This window comes from Radiomyces spectabilis (assembly GCF_025331425.1).
Source record: "Radiomyces spectabilis strain NRRL 2753 chromosome Unknown BYT42scaffold_17, whole genome shotgun sequence".
NCBI lineage: Eukaryota > Fungi > Mucoromycota > Mucoromycetes > Mucorales > Radiomycetaceae > Radiomyces > Radiomyces spectabilis.
The window spans coordinates 530,217-549,560 of NW_026251942.1; the positions used below are offsets into that span (position 1 = coordinate 530,217).

The 19,344-nt window shown below is 43.1% G+C and overlaps 6 protein-coding genes across 6 annotated transcripts; 3 read left to right on the forward strand and 3 right to left on the reverse strand.

Annotated features, from left to right (window-relative positions):
• Positions 1 to 646: 646 nt before the first annotated feature.
• Positions 647 to 1,253, reverse strand: BYT42DRAFT_472334 (uncharacterized protein; the record flags this gene model as incomplete). Its single annotated transcript, XM_051563572.1, has 2 exons — positions 647 to 953; positions 1,054 to 1,253. Coding segments are annotated over 2 exons (507 nt in total), but the record flags the coding sequence as incomplete, so codon positions are not given.
• Positions 1,254 to 2,913: 1,660 nt separating this feature from the next.
• BYT42DRAFT_505200 (transcription factor S-II, central domain-containing protein) lies at positions 2,914 to 4,380 on the reverse strand (the record flags this gene model as incomplete). The annotated part of the gene is made up of 2 exons (XM_051565014.1): positions 2,914 to 4,219; positions 4,268 to 4,380. Coding segments are annotated over 2 exons (1,419 nt in total), but the record flags the coding sequence as incomplete, so codon positions are not given.
• A 2,036-nt stretch (positions 4,381 to 6,416) lies between these two features.
• On the forward strand, positions 6,417 to 7,705 carry BYT42DRAFT_618526 (S-methyl-5-thioribose-1-phosphate isomerase; the record flags this gene model as incomplete). The annotated part of the gene is made up of 3 exons (XM_051572295.1): positions 6,417 to 6,423; positions 6,497 to 7,013; positions 7,096 to 7,705. 3 exons carry the CDS (start codon positions 6,417 to 6,419, stop codon positions 7,703 to 7,705), a joined length of 1,134 nt encoding a protein of 377 aa, XP_051418708.1.
• Positions 7,706 to 7,964: 259 nt separating this feature from the next.
• BYT42DRAFT_466195 (ribosomal protein S28e) lies at positions 7,965 to 8,159 on the reverse strand (the record flags this gene model as incomplete). The annotated part of the gene is made up of 1 exon (XM_051563509.1): positions 7,965 to 8,159. A coding segment is annotated over one exon (195 nt), but the record flags the coding sequence as incomplete, so codon positions are not given.
• A 7,074-nt stretch (positions 8,160 to 15,233) lies between these two features.
• BYT42DRAFT_588884 (putative tyrosine phosphatase family protein) lies at positions 15,234 to 16,072 on the forward strand. Its single transcript, XM_051570311.1, has 4 exons — positions 15,234 to 15,367; positions 15,428 to 15,555; positions 15,615 to 15,787; positions 15,847 to 16,072. Exons 1-4 carry the CDS (start codon positions 15,338 to 15,340, stop codon positions 16,014 to 16,016), a joined length of 501 nt encoding a protein of 166 aa, XP_051418710.1. The 5' UTR covers positions 15,234 to 15,337; the 3' UTR covers positions 16,017 to 16,072.
• Positions 16,073 to 17,029: 957 nt separating this feature from the next.
• Positions 17,030 to 18,082, forward strand: BYT42DRAFT_153765 (protein-tyrosine phosphatase-like protein). Its single transcript, XM_051562301.1, has 2 exons — positions 17,030 to 17,442; positions 17,527 to 18,082. The coding sequence occupies exons 1-2, from the start codon at positions 17,191 to 17,193 to the stop codon at positions 17,878 to 17,880; spliced, it is 606 nt and encodes a 201-aa protein (XP_051418711.1). The 5' UTR covers positions 17,030 to 17,190; the 3' UTR covers positions 17,881 to 18,082.
• The last annotated feature ends 1,262 nt before the right edge of the window (positions 18,083 to 19,344 follow it).

The following is a 19,344-nucleotide window of genomic DNA, read 5'->3' on the forward strand; positions in this document are numbered from 1 at the left end:
ATACTAACAGTTGGCTTACAAAACGAGCTCTGTCCCCCAGAGTTACTTCTTCGCGCCATTCCCCGTTGGGAGTTTTGATCGGGATGGAGGAATCTAGCAACGACTGATCATTGGTCGAATGGAAGAGCTGCTGATCCATAAAAGTCAAAGTAGCCGTAGCTTGTTAATTTACGTCGTCTTGGATAACAAAAGAGAATATAAAAGAAAAAAAAAACGAAAAAAATAAACAAGAGTATGTGTAAGCCGTGAAGGGGTTGCTTGTATTGAATATAAAAATAAAAAAATAAAATAAAAACGCTAAAATCGAACCAATAAGCCGATTCGAGGAAAGAAAAGAGCTTGGAGCGACACTGATTTTATTCTATACACTGAAAGAGGAAATATTTCTTCCTTTCACAACTAAGGGTAAAAAGAAAAAAAAAAAGAGAAAGCAAGAGAAAAAAATAAAATAAAAAGAAACCAAGGTGCTCAAAAGGGGTCAAGGGAAAAAAAGAGAAGCGAGAAAAAAAAATGGGAAAATTTGATACAGAATAGGAATGCTCCTCTCAATAATAAGCAAGGTCACGTGGGGAGAAGGGCCAAGACATCAAATCAGGGCAGCAGGCTGACCAGCAGCCGTGGAGGAAGATCGATGACCGGCGGTTCGTCGTCGATGTCGTGACAGTGTAATAAACTGCGGCATGGATCGGCTATCGATATCTGAGCTCACATTGGCCGAGGCTTGCAGATGTTCTATCCATAAGTTCTGATCTGTTGCGTTGGTCGTTCGGACAAGGAACCGAGGTCCGTCAGGCACCTGAAGACGAATCACATGACGGTATTTCTTGTAGTCGGAAGGCACGGTTATTTGCATATTTTCCATGGAAAAAGACCATAACGGTTTATGACCATCCGATTGTGGTGCCTTTTTGTAAATTTGAATCATGGTTCCCCACAATTTTAAATAGACTTGTCTATATGGGACGAAAGTACCAAAAAGAAGGAGGAAAAAAAAAATGAGATGCTGACATGACAAAGACCGTAAAGATGCAAAGAGCATGACAGCTGACTTACGTCCATGATCGATGCCCCGATAAAACGCCCGGTCGTTTTAATTCTCGCTTTAATTTAACAAAGCCCATTTTGTAAACTGTGCATTCGTAAGGCGGCAATTTTTCTTGTCCTTCTTCTTCCCGTGGTTCCACTTTCCATGACGTCCAGTGGGCTGGTAACTTGTCATTCCAGGGATGGATTGGATCGTCATATGCCGGCGGCGGTGGGCTCAGTGCTTCTTCGCCATTGCCATCTTCAGGGGAAATACAGTCCGACCCAGCCTCGTCTCGGACACTGTCACCTTGTGTTGATGCCGATGCTGCAGACAACATGGAGGCCAAAGATAATAATGATGGTTGTTGAAACTTGGTCAAGCATGCCTGACTCTTTACTTTCGTAGGACCCCATTGCCATCCGTCTAAATCTAGGAACATCAATTTATTAGCTTCAAAACAACCAAAGGAAATATATTTGATCGTGGATATCTTACGAAGAAATCTTGAAGTTGGGAAATGTACAGAGTTATTTTGATAAAGTGACATGCTTTTTATAGTGGTGTTGTCTCGGTATATAAAGTACAATATGAAACACAAAAAAAGAAATAGATTGGTATATAGATACAAAATGCGAATAAAGAATGATGGGACTGAGAGATGTCAATAAACGACTGATAAAGAAGAAGAAAAAAAAAGGGAATAGCGAAAAAAATGAAGAACGGGTCAAAAGACTGGACCGTTTGGTTCCATTTATTCAATATCGAGACCTTTTTTTTTAGGATTATTGACAGTGATCTAAATTGGGAAAATACAGGAATAAAAATATCTTTTCGCTAAAGAAATACGCCATGCGCATGAACTTGGCCGAAGCTCAGCATAAAAAAAGGCTGATGTTGCTTGTATACCACATAGCCGACCGTGCCCTAAGATTGGTTTTTCTTTTACTGTGTTATGGTTCTATGTTTTATTTCGCACTTAGTAACAAAGAAAAAGAGTAAATGAGGTGCCATCACCTTTGTTGGCTGGGCACCTTGACCGTGGATGATCCGTCGGACACGTGTAACACACAATAGTTAATGATGTTAAGGAGAATCAGCCATGTGAAGCATGGATACTTGGATACTGCCTTGTTACGGCATCCTGACCTTGGACTCATGTCAAAATGATCAGTGCGCGCCACGGCCATTATTTGCGCGCGCGTTGGATTTTGCATCTTTCTCATTTCAAAAGAAAAAAAAAGTCCCATCGTCACAACGAAAACACTAAAGTAAGTCCAGGCTCCATCATCTCCCCGGAGATCCCATTTTTTTATTTTTGAAGACGGTCGCACAAACCATCCCTGTGAAACTGTGTATGTTATGAGCATCCGAATAACTACCGTTTACAAAAGTTTATAAACAATAAAGATTCAATCATGTGCAAGAAATGAAGATGAACAGTTTGTATCATAGTTTCCAGTTTGTTATGCTGGAAATAAAACGGGGTTGTTGTCATGCACAACTCATCTTGCCAAAATTCAGGCTACAATTTTTTTTATTACACACTCCGCGCGCGCAGAGAAATAAAAAGCCCTATTCAGTCTTTTTTTACCTTTTACTTTTCAAAAGGTCTGCACGAGACAGGAATATCTGTGTATGAGATTTGCCATCATCCGAATCTGGCCTGAAAATACTTCCAACTCAACCATATTTTCTGGCCTCCTTTTTAAATTCGAATTTTTAAAAACTTTATCCAGATTTTTTCAATTAAACTTGTATTATGACGGTGAACAAAAGGATTAACTTGGGAGAGAGAGTGTGTGAGAGAGAGGGAAAGGAATTGATTGTAAAGGGAGTGTAAAAGAGATTTGTAAAAGAATGAGGGAGCAAAACGGGAAATATTATTTCTATACGAAAGACGGAGCTGTATAAACCGATTTGCTGATCACTAGGACTCCCAGGAACAGATCACATTCACGCTGTATTTCATCGACACGGACAACGTATAAACAATCGGGAATGTCTTGCGTCTTGTACAGTGGTAAAAGGTAAAAGTCCTTGATTTTGGTCTTGTTATGCCCAACCACACCGTACCGTTTTCGAGATTCAAAGTAATGCAGCAATGATTGCGCTTGCTGATGATTGGCTTGGGCTACATCCGCGGAGGTTGAAGGTTGACGAGGTTCGGGTTCAATGACAAGCAATACAATTTCTCGGCTGGTGGAATATTGCGTTTGTGTCACATAATCAGTCACACGATCTCTCGGAATCCGGCCCTCAATCCACATGGTCGGTGATAAAACATCCATCCATTCCGCCTCGCTTAAGGTGCGACCACCAATTTGACGCGCAGACCCTTCGAATTCAGCCACCTGAGGCATATTGACCCGTCCTCGCCAAATGACAGGTGGTTTCGGCTCCTCCGATTTTTTGCGCTCTGGCTCATACACTTCTTCGCCATGCTCATTCACCGTACGTCGGGTGGTGATGACTCCTTCGTCATCACTGCCAATCTCCAACTGAATATCTTCGTCGCCCAGTAACTGCTCCACGTCCAGCGTCACCTTGCGTTTCTTGTTCCGGTCGTTATTGGCCGTATCCGACGTGCCGTCAGCGTGAACACCGATACGGGCAAGGATATTATCCAGTGGATCCGTTTTCGCCGTGGTTGGCGTGCTGGGAGTGGCACTCATGCTCGATTTGCGGCTGTTCGTTGCATCATCACTCTTGGTGATATCATTGTAGTCTCGTTTTCGATCGTGAATATCTACAGATAATGGCGATGGTGGTGGCGGCGGCTGTTGCTCTTCTGAGAAATTGGTCTCCTTGTTTGGAATCATGATAATGTCGCCTTTATGCGTCTTTTTGATGATGGGCATATTCTGTAATTTCAGGACCGAATCTTTGATACTTTTCTTGCGCAGGGTTTCTGACATGGATTTCAGTTCAGGGTTCGCCATATCTTCCGACGACATTCGCGCCAATTCTTCAGGAACCAGATCGCCCGTCACTACGCGCATCTGAAATATTTCATTGGCCTTATCCTTCAGGTTGTACAACAGCGACCGAAACTTGCTCTTGTATCGCTCACCGCACAGTATGCGTCCCGGTTTTCCAGGTACGGCATCGGCGAGCTTGGTATACATGGCTTCTTCAATGGATTTCGCTAGTTCTTCCGCCAATGCCGTTGCCTTGAGGACATTATCAGGGGAACTTTTCGCATGATCATCATTGGCTGGTTCTGGAGTCGGCTCGGTCGACTCTGATGATTCAAATAAAGTAGGATCTTTCTCCAACGCATTTTCGATGATGGATTTCAACGTGTTGGACATATTCCTTATTACATTTTTACGAATAGGATTCTCTTCTACGGTAGAAGGTGGCGTATCTGCTTGTTTGGTCGGTGAACTGGCTCGGCTCGTTTCCGCACTACTACTTTGACTGGCGCTGTCGTTGCTGTTGCTACCGCTGCTGCTGCTGTTGATCGACTTTTTCTCTCGGGGTTGCGGGCTGGCTTTTGGACTCTGCTTGGGACTCGATTTCGGACTCGATTTCGCTTTGGCCGCTGCAGGTGAAGGAGAAGAAGCGTTGATGGTTGATGGTTTAACGGATGCTTGTTGACGCGTCGCTTTGCTTGCACATACATCGCTGCAGTAGGAGTCTGCGCGAGTTGGATTATTGCAGCTGGGCAGCAAACATGTAGCTTGACTGGTGTGATTTTTACTTTGTCGCGTGGAATAGACCTACAGATAAAATTTCCGTTAATCGTCATGAATCAAGCAATGTACAGTTTTTTTGGAAGCTTACCTTTTGCGTCGGACTCTCCTGTATTGTCACTTTTGGCGATGATTCAATGGATGGCTCTTCAACTAGAAACAGGGAGAAATAGAAAAAGAAAAAAGAAAAAAGAAACGGTAAGATATATGATATCATATGGATGGTTTTTTATCGAATGAGAGTGCATTTTCCGTGCGCAAAAAAACGTTGCCCCAATTGACCGAGACGATGATACAAGATCGCAATTGTATGTACATTGCAGGCATAAATTACAGGAATAAAAAAAGTGGACAGGAGAGAAAAAAAAATACGATCATGTGCACAGCAGTATGAAAACAATGAAAAAAGAAGAAAAAACGATATCATCTTGGGTCGAAGAACATCGTCTATGCTTAATTGAACATTGCCGAAATAGGCTTCTTTTGATTTCCAATTAAGAAACTCGTTTATCCAACCAAGCTGTTTAATAAAGCCATGCCAAACATAAAAAACCAAGAAGACTTCTTCCAGGTAGAAGAAGAAAAAGAATGACTTGTTTCCAGTATCGTCCCGCTCCTTTTCCACAGTTTCGAGAATAAAAACAATGAAAAACAGCTTACCTTTCTTTTTCTCACATTCACTGCACACCCAATCAATATCTTCGGCTTCTTCCGGATCAAGCTTAACGCAACTACAATGAAACCTAGTCATACAAAAAATGAGATATCACATGATAACCAGTAAATTGGATACATGAGCTTTGCTTACCATTCTTCACATTGTTCGCATTGTACCATAGGATCACCGTTGTAAGGCTGACGACAGATACAGTACAGTTTTTTACCTCGCGACCGTTTTTTTGATTCCGGTCCAGCGTTGGATGGCTTTGTCGTCGACTTGGGTTCGTTCCCTGATTTTGTCACGTTACGTTTCATGGAACGAGTGACTATGCCTTCTGTAGACTCTTCTTGCGGCGGTTGACTCAATTCAGCCGGAGAAATCGTCCCGCCCGTACTACTGTTGGCTGTACCTGATTCATTGCCTCCATTCAAAGGGGACATTTCCGACGATGTTTCCGACGATGTTGGTTTCCCATCCACCATCATTTGATTATCGGGCGACAGCAGTAAGTGAGGCGAAATGTGGTGCGAGAAATCGACGTCAGAAACACCGCTCATGCCGCAGACAAGATTATTCTGGTTGGTGGCTCCCAAGATGTTGGCCCAATGAGGATCTTGCAGTGAAAATATATAATCACCCATATTGGTGGGTAGATTGTTATCAATAACGTCGTTATTCAGGGTTACACTGGCCGGCCACTGTGGCGAGACTGTGGGAACCGTCGTGGATTCAGAAGCCGCTTCAGCATCGCCGGCGGCCGTCATGTGAGAGGATTCTTGCTGATCGCGCAAATCTAGATAATCCTCAAAATTATGTATGTCCATTGGGGATATCGTTCAAATGTATGTACAGGGGGAAAAAACGCAAGAAAAGAGGAAAGAGAAAACCAAAAGAGAAAAAAAAAGCTGCCAGAATCGCTTTTGTTGACAATAGAAACAGTCACACTGATGAGCCAAAATTCCAGCCATTCGATTTGTTCTCTTTTTGTTCTTTTTTTTTTTGGTTCCTTATCTTTTGCTGAATCGCCTAAATCATGAGTGGTGAGTCACTGATATGAAAATGGTGTGGAGAAAAGGAGATTGCGCTAACGGGTCACTTTTTTCTTGACATTAGCAACCACGTTGGAAGCTATTAAATATACTCCTGGAAAGCTCGACATTTTGAATCAACTTCTTTTACCCCATGAGACTGTGTTTGAACCGGTATTCTCGGTGCAAGACGGTCATGCCGCTATCAAGACCATGAAAACAAGAGGCGCTCCGGCTATTGCTATTGTCGCCGCTTTGTCTTTAGCGGTGGATGTTACTGCCCGTCATGCCAAGTCGGAATTCGCTACGGTGGAGTCCGTTTCCAACTTTTTGCTCGCTTCGTTGGAGTACCTGAAATCGTCCCGACCTACGGCCGTCAATCTGTTCGATGCCGCTGCCAAACTTCGAATCGTCGTAGAAACTTCAGTCAAAGAAGCATCATCTGCTTCTACTGTGGTCGATGCTTACGTTGCTGCCGCTGAACAAATGCTCGTCGACGATTTGCAGGACAACAAGAACATTGGCAAGCATGGAGCCGATTTTATCGTCAAAAATGTCAAGAACCCCGAAGCGATCTCGGTCATGACTCACTGCAACACTGGGTAAGGTGGACACTGAAAAAACAAAAAATTGAGATCTTTTGAGAGAATAGATAAACTCATCTTTTGATCATCTGTTTTTCAGTACATTGGCCACTGCTGGCTGGGGTACCGCTCTCGGTATCATCCGTGATTTGCATCTCACTGGTCATTTGAAGCACGCTTATTGTACCGAAACCCGACCTTACAATCAGGGATCACGCTTGACAGCTTACGAACTCGTGTACGAAAATATACCCGCCACTCTCATCTGCGATTCGATGGCTTCAGCTTTATTGAACCGAAACCCCGAGGTGCAGGCCATCATTGTGGGTGCAGATCGAGTTGCAGCCAATGGTGACACGGCCAATAAGATTGGTACTTACCAGCTCGCCATCACTGCCAAATATCACGGCATTCTTTTCATCGTGGCGGCACCTTCCACCTCCATCGATTTATCTACCGCCACTGGCAAAGATATCGTGATCGAAGAACGTCCGGCTGCTGAACTTGTCACTACCACCGGTGTCATGTCTGTTGACGGACAGTTGAAACCTGCCACTGTTCAAACCGCGGCCCAGAATATCGGCGTGTGGAATCCTAGCTTTGACGTGACTCCCAGCCATTTGATCTCAGCCATTGTCACCGAAAAGGGTGTGGTTGTCAAGCAAGATACAGCCGATCAATTCGATATGGCCAGCTTCCTCCAACAATAGATCCTCTGTTTTTACTTTCTTCACCCCTTTTGTATTTTGAAAATAGAATGTCGCCTAGATTGACTCGTTGTTGCTTTCATTGTTGCTCCATACTTTGACGTTGTAGATAATATATACATATAAAAAAGGGAAGTTTGGCGCGAAACATGATTCACAGAGACAAAGTTGCAAGTTTTTGCATATCCAGAATGTGAAAGCAGGATCCACTATTTTTCTTTCTTTCTTTTTATTTTGGTAGGGTTTCTTTTTAACGGAGACGACGAGCTTCACGTTCGGATTCCAAAAGGCAGAGAATGTCGTTTTCGCGAACGGGACCCTTGACGTTACGGATAATGCTACGGTTGCTGTCGTCCATGAATTCGACGCGAACTTGGGTCACACCACCACGGGAACCGGTACGTCCGAGCACCTTGATAACTCTAGCAAGCTTAACGGGGGTCTTTTGGCTATCCTGTGAAAAATGTTCAAGGTTAACATCATGACCCCCCTCCATTGTTCCCCATGCCGGCCATTTCCCTTCTGCCAGCGTTTTTCCCATTTATCCATCCCCCTTTATTTTTCATCATTTCTGGATCATCCACGACCCATCCATCCATCCATCTATCATCCCACTTTCTTTTGTTCTTCATCCGTTATCAATGCATACCATATTATGTAATTGATCGATGGATGATTGGAAAGGAGGGTTGATGGATGATACGGCGGGCTTTGAGCTTTCACTGCAGAGAACCAGTCTGAATCAGGAACCAGTCGGAATCTTAAATTAAACTCTGCAGCATTGATTCCCATTGTTTTTCAATGAAAACTTTCCTTTATACAGTTTATAGGCTTTGATTAAAAATGATCAATACTTTTATCAACATCCACTAAATCTTCTAAAATCCTCGCCACCGTAGTACCAATCTGCTTCGTCATCTCCTGCTGTTGGTTAATGGCAAGGCCCGCAAATTCAAAGATAAGATTGCCGTCCAGTACTGCCTTTGTTCGATTGGATGACATGCGTTGTTTTGGCCCTTTGATTAATCTAGAAAATATACCATCAGTGAATCAGCCACTATCGAGGACGGATTCTTTTTTTTTGTCTTACCTAAATGCACGAGGATTTAACCCTGCTACATGTTGGAGACCGTTCACCAGCTGACCGTATAACGTGTTTAATCGCTTGAATGTCTTTTCACTGATAGGAGAAACCACCGATATTCTACCATCAAAGGAACCTGTAGAAGCTGTTAATCGAAACTTTGCACTCTTTGAAATAAAGCGTCAAATGTACCACATAAACAGAAATTTCTTCGACTGTATTCATATCCTTTTTCGGTTTGCATAATCTGTGGTAATCGCAGCATAGATTTCACTTGGGCTCCCACATGGAAATCACCACGTCGCATGAGCTTTTGTCCCGCAAATGATTGAAGGTCTATCATCATTATTTTCATAAGTATCAAGACGCATTCCGTATTCAACTTTTATCCACTTACTGAAGGGAGCATATTGATAAATATCCAGATTATCCTCGGTATCACCAACCAACAGGTACAGTGATTTATCATCAATCAGATAATTGACACTGGCTACCTCAAAGGATTGGTAATCTTTGCCAAGCAAGGTTAATTTCGCCGGCTCAAGCTACAGCAATGAATGTGAGCAAGAAAAAAAAAAAAGGGGGGGGGATCAGCCATATCAATCATCTATCACAACGCCGGCTTACCTGGAATCCGAGGAACCAGATGGATTTCTGTGCATCGCCTAGCAGAATAAAATTTTTGATGGAGCACATGCTCGTAACGTAGATTTGTACATCAATAAACGCCACGCCAACTAAGCTTTCATTGTCCTCAAAACTCCATATGATCACCTGCAAACATAAAGGACTGTGTCAGTCACTGCTTTGTTTGGTGCTACATATCACCCTTTCATTGCGTTGTCCACACGAACCTTGGATCCAATACATGTGACAAGATGGGCACTCACAACACACATGGCTGTTACAGCTCCTTTTACATCCTCGGTATGCAAGTGCTTGAAACGATGATTGGTTTGTGGATTATTGGGCTCCGGAACAACTTCAATGATCTCAAAAATGTAAATCTAAAACCAGGAAAAAAAAAACAATGTCAACGTTTGCCTGCCTTCATTATTTCAAGTGTACACAAAATACAAAAAAACGTACGGAGCCGCGCATCGCCGTGTCTTCTCCTCGAAGGTAACCGGTGCCAACGACCATGAAATCTTTCCTTCCCGTACTGGTTTGTTTGGATTCCAACGACGCGCATTGAAGGGAAAACCCTTGCTCGTATTGTTCAAAATCAACGCGGTCCACGACTTCCCATGTCACAGGTGATACCATGAGCAACGAGAACCGTTCTACGGTCGGAAGAAATTCGCCTGGCTCGCGTTCTTCCTCCTTTCCATCAATAGGAGCGCCATCGTCGTTGCGTAGTCGCACCTCTTCCGGACTTGATACCAAGACCGCATACACACGCATCGCAGGATGATATTGGATCTTATGTACCGTTTGTTCCAGCGGCACTTTTCTCACTATCCAATCCATGTCGTAAACCACATCTTTGCTCGGAATTGTGCACAATCGTAGCGTCAACTACCAAAAGACGAAAACTCTGTCAGCCATCGCCCCGCCTTTAGCATATAATACGTAAGATATATATAGTTACCTCAGAATCGACAAGAATAAAGCCGTTCTCGCAATTGACATTGTGGAATTGGGTAAATCCAGTAACGTCACCATCTACCTTGACGGGATGGACGCGAACGAAGCTTTTGCAAGAATTCATTAACAATGCAGGCTGCGGTCCCGCCACAAAGACACCTGCATAGCCAGATACGTTGGAGAAAGGAACTAATAATTTCTCTCGCCGCTGCTTTGCCGGCTTTGATTTGGGTTTCTCTGTATTGAACAATTCCTCCTCCAGTACTTCCAATTCTTTGTTGGGCGCACTGACCGGCCGTGCGACATAGTCGTGATGAATACGGCAAAACCGTGTAGCCAAACGATCAGGGTCTCCACCTTCCGATGCTCCTCCTTCTTCTTCTGCGCCCGCTGCGAATTCAAACGCCTTATATATCGCAATATTATTGGTAGCTGTCCGTGCCTAATCATCTCATGTCAGCGTCTGTGAATATCGTTCTTGGATGAGGATGAGGAAAAACTACTTACCACCAAATGAGGTTGCTTATTTTCTTTACCAATATTTACAAGTACAATCTCTTTAATGAAACTTGGACCGGCTTCGCCCGACGTTGGCAAAATCGATCCAGTGGAGTCCCGCGTCACGCCATCGGTAATCAATTCCGGTAATAAATCGAAGCGAGGAAAAGCAAAGCACTCCTTGAAATCGGGAAGACTGTAGAGCTTTTTTTTACATCAAGTCAGATCGTCGCTTGATAATCATTCCGTTGATAATACATACTTTCAGAGTACCATCGACTGTATATAACATGCACCAATAACTGATGCGAGCCACTTCGTTTAATTCTCCCTGCATGCTAACGTTGACTTCATCGACGTTCTCCGACGCGATGTTTGGCACCATTGAGATCGTTTCACTTGCACCGTATAACATGGCTTCATCATCATCAAAATCTTCCTGCATGGAAGTCTCCATGGTCGGTGTTTCGTTCCGCGTAGGGGTGGGTGCTGCGTCTACAGGGTCTGTGCCCTGGTCACCGTAAAGATCCATGTCGACTTCATCGAATGTTGAGCCCATTTCTTTTGGAGATGAAGAATATGGCTTTTTGTTCGCTGCCGTGGAAGCCATATCCTCTGCCTTGCGTTTCTTTTCACTGGATAACGCGGACGATTTTCGCTTTGTTTCCGATACATATTTGAATATACCGGAGGCATCGGTGAAGATACTGGCCGTTGAAATCGCGGTGTCCTAATAAAAAGGTGGATAAGTGTGAATTTTCAGAGAGGAGGACACCAAAGACAAGCTTACAGTGATGCTTTTGGGTATTTGTGTACTGATGAGATCCTTTGTTGTCGAGTCACCTCTCAAGGCCACGAGAGTTTGGTTTTCTAGCGTGAGAAGGATGTACGGATCGCAAATACTAGCATCGACGACCCTTGAACCTTTGATAGGAACCGTTTGGATCGAACGACCATCTGAGCCAAAAGAAACAAAAGAAAGTGTTAATTAATTAACCCTGATATGGATGTCAGCAATAGAAGCACGTACCAGGTGTCAACAGCATGACGCCCTTTGGATAAACTTGGACAATACTTGTGTGATCAAAAAACGTATTAACACAAATCGTTGGCCCTGAAGTATAAAAATCACTGTTCACTAGCTCCTGAAGCTCATCACCAGCAGCCAGTACCTAAAGATCGGGAGGTGAGCATCAAAAAAAGACAGACCCAGTAGAATAACGGAGACATCACTTACCAGTGTTCTCTTTGATTTACTGATGAACAAAATCTTATCAAACATTTTATGAAACTCGCTGTGTGATTCCACCGTCGCCCAATGACCGTCTTGCTCTTCCCAGGATGCAGCAGATGTAGTTTTTGAGCCTTGATAACCGCCCACTTTGACACCTTCAAAATACTGCTCCTTTCGACACTTGATGGACCAGATCGCTTGACAGTCGGATTGATCAAAGGAGAAAATGGTTTTGGGATGGATGTGACGCTAAACCACAATGATAAAGCTTATTGTTGAGGATGGATGGCCGGCAAGATAGCACAAAAGGTTCTACAGACGACTTACCTGAAACACACAAAGAGCGCCATTTTTACCGTGCCCAGAACATGTCACTAATTCAAGGTCAGGAAGATAAACTTCTTTATCCTTTGCAGTGCTATCGGTCTGTTGAAAAAGGGTTCGTCAATAGGGTCGGCGTGGAGTGCATTTGATTTTTCCGGCTAGGGATACTCACTTCGGTATTTTCCATTTCGCCCATCGACATATCCACAATAGGACCCGTATTCAAAAGTGTATCACAAACACGGAATGTGTAATCTATGATTCCATGATGTAGATTGGATGCATATCAACGATTGTGAGTCTCTTGCAGGGGAGAAGTGGGGTGAAAAAGATATGTACCTGATCGAATCTTTTCGTTCTTATTATTGCGACGCCATTTGACAAGCAACGAGTCTCCCACACGACTGCCGAGAAAGAAATACTCGCCATCTTTCATATTTTTGGCGCAGGATGGTATCATTGCGAGAGGGTTATTCGCTGCACCATTGTCGATGGCTGAAGAATGTGAATGTTGTATGCGGGTGATATCGATGCCGACCACTTTATTGCCATCCAGTTCCATTTGAGCCACCACCCAGTCACCGTTTTGAAGGAATAACAAGCAGCTGCTTCCACCGAGGAAAAGAGCACGAGCACCATCCAAAACCATGCCGAGCTGGGTTACTGCTGAATCGAATTTCATTCCGGGAAAACTGGTCGTTTGTCGAGCATAATCGTTGACCGCCACACCCACACCGGGCGAACCTTGGGAGACGTGAAGCAAAGAGTTGGCAGCGATAATCAATAGACCATCCACAGGTTTTGGCATAGGCAACAGTTTGAGACAGTCGTACGGTAAATGATCAAGCGAATAGATCACCGGATACACTTTGGTTGTTAAATCGATGGAAATCACCACCAAAGACACTGTATCCTTTGCATGAGACAATCGACTGTAAAAGAAGAAGAAAAAAAAAAAGTAAACATCGTACGATCGATCTTCACACCGTGATACATTGACTTACTCTGTCCATGTTTGTTCTGGCTGAAATAGAATGGCCAATGTAGGTTCATAGTAACCGGACAAAAATGTCATGTCTATAATGTTTTTGATGCGAGGGTCGATAGTTTCCAGATGAAGAACAAAACTCGGTGAATACGGCCATTTTCTGTGGCAATGGAAACTGACATTAATAACATGGTATGGATGGATCGTGTCTAATTTCTCGCTCTTACTGTGGCTGATCGGGTCCTTCTTTATCCGCAGTAGTCGCTATCGCCGCATCCTCCATGTTATCGTACTGTCGAAAAGGCAAAATTGCTAGCTTATTGTCGTAAAAGTTGAGAATCGAACAACGTTGCTGTGGATCGATGTGAATAGTTGGAGGGTAGGGATTGGAAAGGAATTCTTTCTGAAAGTCGCAAAAAGAAAGGATAAACAGTTAGTCAACGATTCGCATGCATGTTAAAGAAAAAAATTAACAGGGTTCACCTTGAGTTCGTCTCTTTCATAGTAATGAATCGATACAGTGACAATGGAGTGGGTAGCGGGTGACCATTCCAATAGTGACATCTATAGATACATATATGCTTCGTTACTGTGGTGCTCGATGAGTACGAGGTTGATGGTAAGGATCCTACTTTGGCGTCATTGAAACCGAGCAACAAACTATCGCAGGATTCTTTTCCTCGTGGTGACGATGTTCGTATAACCCCCATGGTGGCAACGACACCGTTGAGTTTATATTCTGCTACCAATTCCAGACGTGCCGATGTCATATCCATGGTGTTCTTTTTCAATGGCTTGAGTTTCAAGTAACCCATGGTCTAGATGCCAAACGGCAACATGTGAGTAACAGATTATCTCGACGATGGATGAGATCATCGCAAGTACCTGTTCTTCGTCCTTGTCGAATTTCTCGTGTTCAGTAGTTCCGGCATCGCTTTCTTCATTATCGGGTTCTTCTTGGACGGGATCGTCTGGGATATATTCGACAAACTCGTAGATCTGGAGCAACGATGCTTTGGCGACGATAAGATTGTTCGCGTCAGGGGAAGTGAAGCGTCCGCGTTCTACATGCTCGACCGTTTGAGGCGGGAATAGCTCCTTGTAAATAGCATAGACCGACATTCCCCACCAAGAGAATCAAGTAAAAAGAGAGAATTATTATGGTGTTGGCGAGAACGAAGGGCTGACTCGCTGCTGAGAAAAACGGGCTTGTCAAGTGGGAATTCAACAAATTCGAGGCTGGGTGACTTTCTTATTTCTGACAAAATTTTGAACACAGCCATCACCAACCCAACCTCACCATCCCATATTCCAAATGCTTTTTGATCCTCTGCCGTACAACCTGGATTACAATAGACAGAATATAAAACGCAAATAAATAAAAGGTGACTTTCACCGAGGATTATCGTAATATCACAGTCTTTTGGCCATTATGTAATATACTGCCCTTTAGACGATCCATTTTTGCCGGGTTGATAGGCAGTAATGAAAAGAAAACCAGAAAATTTAATGCCTCTGAGTGGATATACCATACCTGATAAGTATTTGAACCGTCTCTTTCAGCATTGGGAGGTTTTGGCTTACTTTCACAAACCTCTGGATCGCAACCCAGTATATGGGCTGATCCAGTGGATTCCCATATCCAACAGCGACAAATCAATGGAATAGGTATAGACCGCCAATTTACGAAGTTCAAACTAGTCAATTAAGCCTGCTATAGGTTATTGACTATAACAATGCTGTTGTCAATCTTGCTTTCCTTTGTTATTCGGTGCTGGCATGCTGGCTGCATCATGCATTCACTATGGGCGTGATGCTGAGTTTGAATTTCTGTTCCCCATTCGACCGCTTTGCTTTGCCACTGGCAAGTAGAGCGAACCTGCTTTGTCCCCACAGTGCACGTACCAATAACATATAGAAATGAGTTCTCAACATTTTATTCCACCAGTGGTAAATACCAAGAAAGGCAGCTGTTTAAACAATGAACAATATAACCAACCTTTCTGGTAGAATTTTGGCATGATCGAGGAAGATCTGTATCGGTCTGGGCAGCCCAATGAGCTTAACTTCCCCTTCCTTGAAAAGCTGGGTCTAAAGACCATTGCCTGGCTTGCTCCCGAAGAGCCTAATCAACGATTGTAAGTAGTAATGTTCAGTGTCAGTTGATTTCTTCCTCCTTTACTCATGGATGGTACAGTTTGGATTTCATTGATGACCAGGAAATTCAGTTACATCACTTGGGGGTGGTGTCATCGGTGAATGCTTGGGATCCGATTACAGAAGAAGCGGTTTTAGAGGCATTAGAGTTGATTCTTAATCCAAGCAACTATCCCATGATGATCATGTGCAACTTGGGCCGACATCGAACTGGTAAATAAGAGCTATGGCCAATGTCGTACTTGAGAGCTTTCTGATGACGCATATACCAGGTACTATTGTTGGATGTCTTCGTAAACTGCAACGATGGAACTTGACCTCGATTTTTGAAGAATACCGACGCTATGCTGGACCCAAAGTACGGCTTTTGAATGAACAGTTTATTGAACTGTTTGATACCGATTTAGTACGCGTACCTGGCAATAAACCAAGGTGGCTATAAATGTGATGGCTTTTTTTTGTGTCTTGCAAACCAGTAGATCATGCGACGTGTTAAGCTTGTTATTATTCTTATTATCGGACCATGTGAGGGATACCTCAGCATATGCATTGGTTTTATAGAAAAACTTCCCTGTTTTGAATGAAACAGTATCAGCAGTTCCATCGTAGCGAAAAAAGAGCAGTTGCTACAAATATTGCTCTCACATTCGTGGATCCTCTTGAGTCGCCTAACCCTCAAGATCATCGTATCATGTATCGAACCCAATCATAAAGTCATTGAACTCCCCACATGATGAGGCAAAATACTTGTGGATGGGCCATCAAACACAATGAATTCTTGATCCACAAAACACTTTATAGACTATCAACACCGAAAATCCTTGTTCAAAACAGTTGGCAGATCCTGTCAGTACGTGTCAACAATGGGTAAAGATGGTGTCGGTGAACCATCGAAAGTCACTCACTACTTGGCCAAATTTGGAATATTTTAAAATACTCTTCTGTACACGATGCTTTATATATACACAGACGAGGTGCAGGAAGACATATACTTACTGTTTTATATTTTCGTAGGGATTGCAAAAAGGAGCTACAGCTTTTTACTGCTGGCATTGAAAAGAGAAAAAAATAACACTTCACAAGGTGGAACAAAAAGCGGTGGTTTTTCAAAGACCGGGCAATCGAAGCAGAAATTGGGTGGATGGGAAATTTTTATATTTTTTTTTTCTTTTCTTGTTATCTCTGTCAGGCGAAACTCACTGCTTTTTTTGTGTCTTTCCTCACTGGGAAGCTGATTTTGCTTGTCTTTTTCATCACTCTGCCAACTTATGCAACTATCTTTTAACTCTTTAAACGTCGCCACTCTGCTTCCCAAAGTTACTTGTCACGGCGGCAGTGTCTCCTTTGTCATTGCTTTCTGCCTCGCTCAATATCCCGCTGATACTTCGGAAGGAGGATAAAGTCCACTTTTTTGCTTGTCTCGCTTATTCTCATCTGATACTTTTCATACCACTCTTCACAACAACAACGGAATTTTCCCGACAATTGACGCACGTTTATTCGAATTCCCTCAAATCTCTCATCTTGTTCATTTCGCCCTTGCAGTTCCCTTTTTTTCTTTTCCAAAACTCTTTTTCTTTTCACATTACTTGCAAAGTCGTTTTCTTTTTTTGATCATGGTCAGCTCTTACACTCGCTCCGATTCTCCTTTGGGACGAATGATCTCTTTGATTGAAGTCCCTCGTTCTCCTCTACGCTTTGTCATTTTGGATTGTCCAACCGAGTCCACTCTTTCCTATTACCTGGATGCTTTCAAACAGTTCAACGTGACTCACGTTGTTCGCTGTTGCCAACAAACTTACAGTGCAGCTCGTCTGACTGAACAGGGCATCCAAGTTCATGATATGCCCTTCAAGGATGGTGGCGTGGTAAGTCTTGGGAAATGTATTAACTGTCGGCTCCATGTCCTTTTGCTAAAAAATTGTTTTTCCTCTCCCTTTTTTTGACTCAAGCCGCCACCTGCGGTTGTACGAGAATGGCTTTGTCTTGTTGATGCCCAGGAACGAATTGGAAGAACCGATTTCACTTGCCCAGCACCCACCATTGCTGTCCATTGTGTGGCCGGTCTCGGTCGTGCTCCTGTTTTGGTTGCCATCGCTCTCATTGAGCTCGGTATGCAGCCACTGGATGCGATCGAATTCATCAGGAGAAAACGCAGGGGAGCATTCAACAAACCACAAATCGCCTTCTTGGTAATAAGAGGATCCAAAAAAAGAAAAAAAAGAGCAGTACTACATTGGGAAATCATGCTGACTTGGTTTGTTTTATTTGCATGGTTTTTTAGGACTTATACAAGCGCACTATGAAAACCAAAACTTCATCCACCATTTCTTTCAAAACGTCTCTCGGTAAAATGTTTCGATTCGGTGCAAACAATACTTCTCACAATGGCAACAACAACGCCAATAATACCTCCAAAAAGCAAGAACTAGTGATCCATTGAATCCATGGCCGCCAGTCTTATCGCATTTGTAGATCAGCTGGACGAATCTTTGCCGAAAATAGATATCAACACCACATTATTAAAAATACCGCAATTTCATTGGGTCAAACTCGTGCTCTTTTTTTTTGATTTGCTGCTGTGAACGGAAAACCTTGTCTTTTTTTTTTTTTTGGTTCTCAGGAACATGACTGCATCATGCTGTCACTGTAGCGTCGCAAATGTTTATCGTTTGATCATCCCCCCATGGTCGCTGCGCTTTCCAATCCATGATATCATCATTTAACATTACAAACAACGACCCTTTATCGATCGACTCTTTTGGATATGCCCTCCGGATACTTGGAATCTGTTGCATCGCTTCCCGACTTCTGTTTCGTAATTGGAGAATCCACTTTCTTTATATATACAAGCCGTACACCCGCTGTGCAATGGATGCCGCCTGCCACTGGAGATCGCCCCCTTACATTGGGCGACTTTCGTCAGACAAAGCCTAACGCATACACGGCATAACCTGGGCGAGAATTCTTGACGGACTTTGGTATATTAATGACAACCTTATGGCAATACCATGCAACGTCAGTTGTTCCTGAACACGCGCAGGCTATGATCGATCTAGAAAGATGTGTGGGTATGTGGGTATTTAAAAAAAGTGAGTTAGTAAGCTCTTTGATTGATCAAACTTCGTTAAGATATTTTACTTTTGTTATTTGAGTTTTCGATAGTAATTGATCGCTTGACATGACTTGGATTATATGACATTGAAAATTTTTTTTAAATTAGTATACGTTCATTACATCATAGCAAAGGAAAAGAAATTGGACTTGCCTTTGAACCAAATGGTGAACCGGAAAAAAAAAAGTTGAATACGGATCACAGGTAAGCTTCTTCTTCGATGCGGACAATAGAATTGCTTCCAGGGACAGTTAAGCGATGGATCGGTGGTGTCAGCTTGAGCAGGCAAAAAATATTGACGTGGCCAGAAGTGACGGTAAATTTCGAGTTGGATTTGGATTCCAGATATCGAGAGTCCCCGAATAAAAAGAAAGAAAAACAAATAAAGTACATGGTGATAAAAAACAATGGTCGCGTCAGTAAAAAAAAAAAACCTCCTAAAAAAAGAGGAAAAGACTGCGAAAAGAATATGTACATGAGATATAAAATACAAAATACAATAATCGGGAAGACATCTCGAATACCATATCATGAGAAGCTGAAGAGGACACGAAGCGTTTTTCTGATGTAAAAGATAGTCACACCACCGACGATGGCCATCCGATTTCGCCAGATGGATGGATGGATGACGAGAGAAAGTCAACTTGTAGTATCC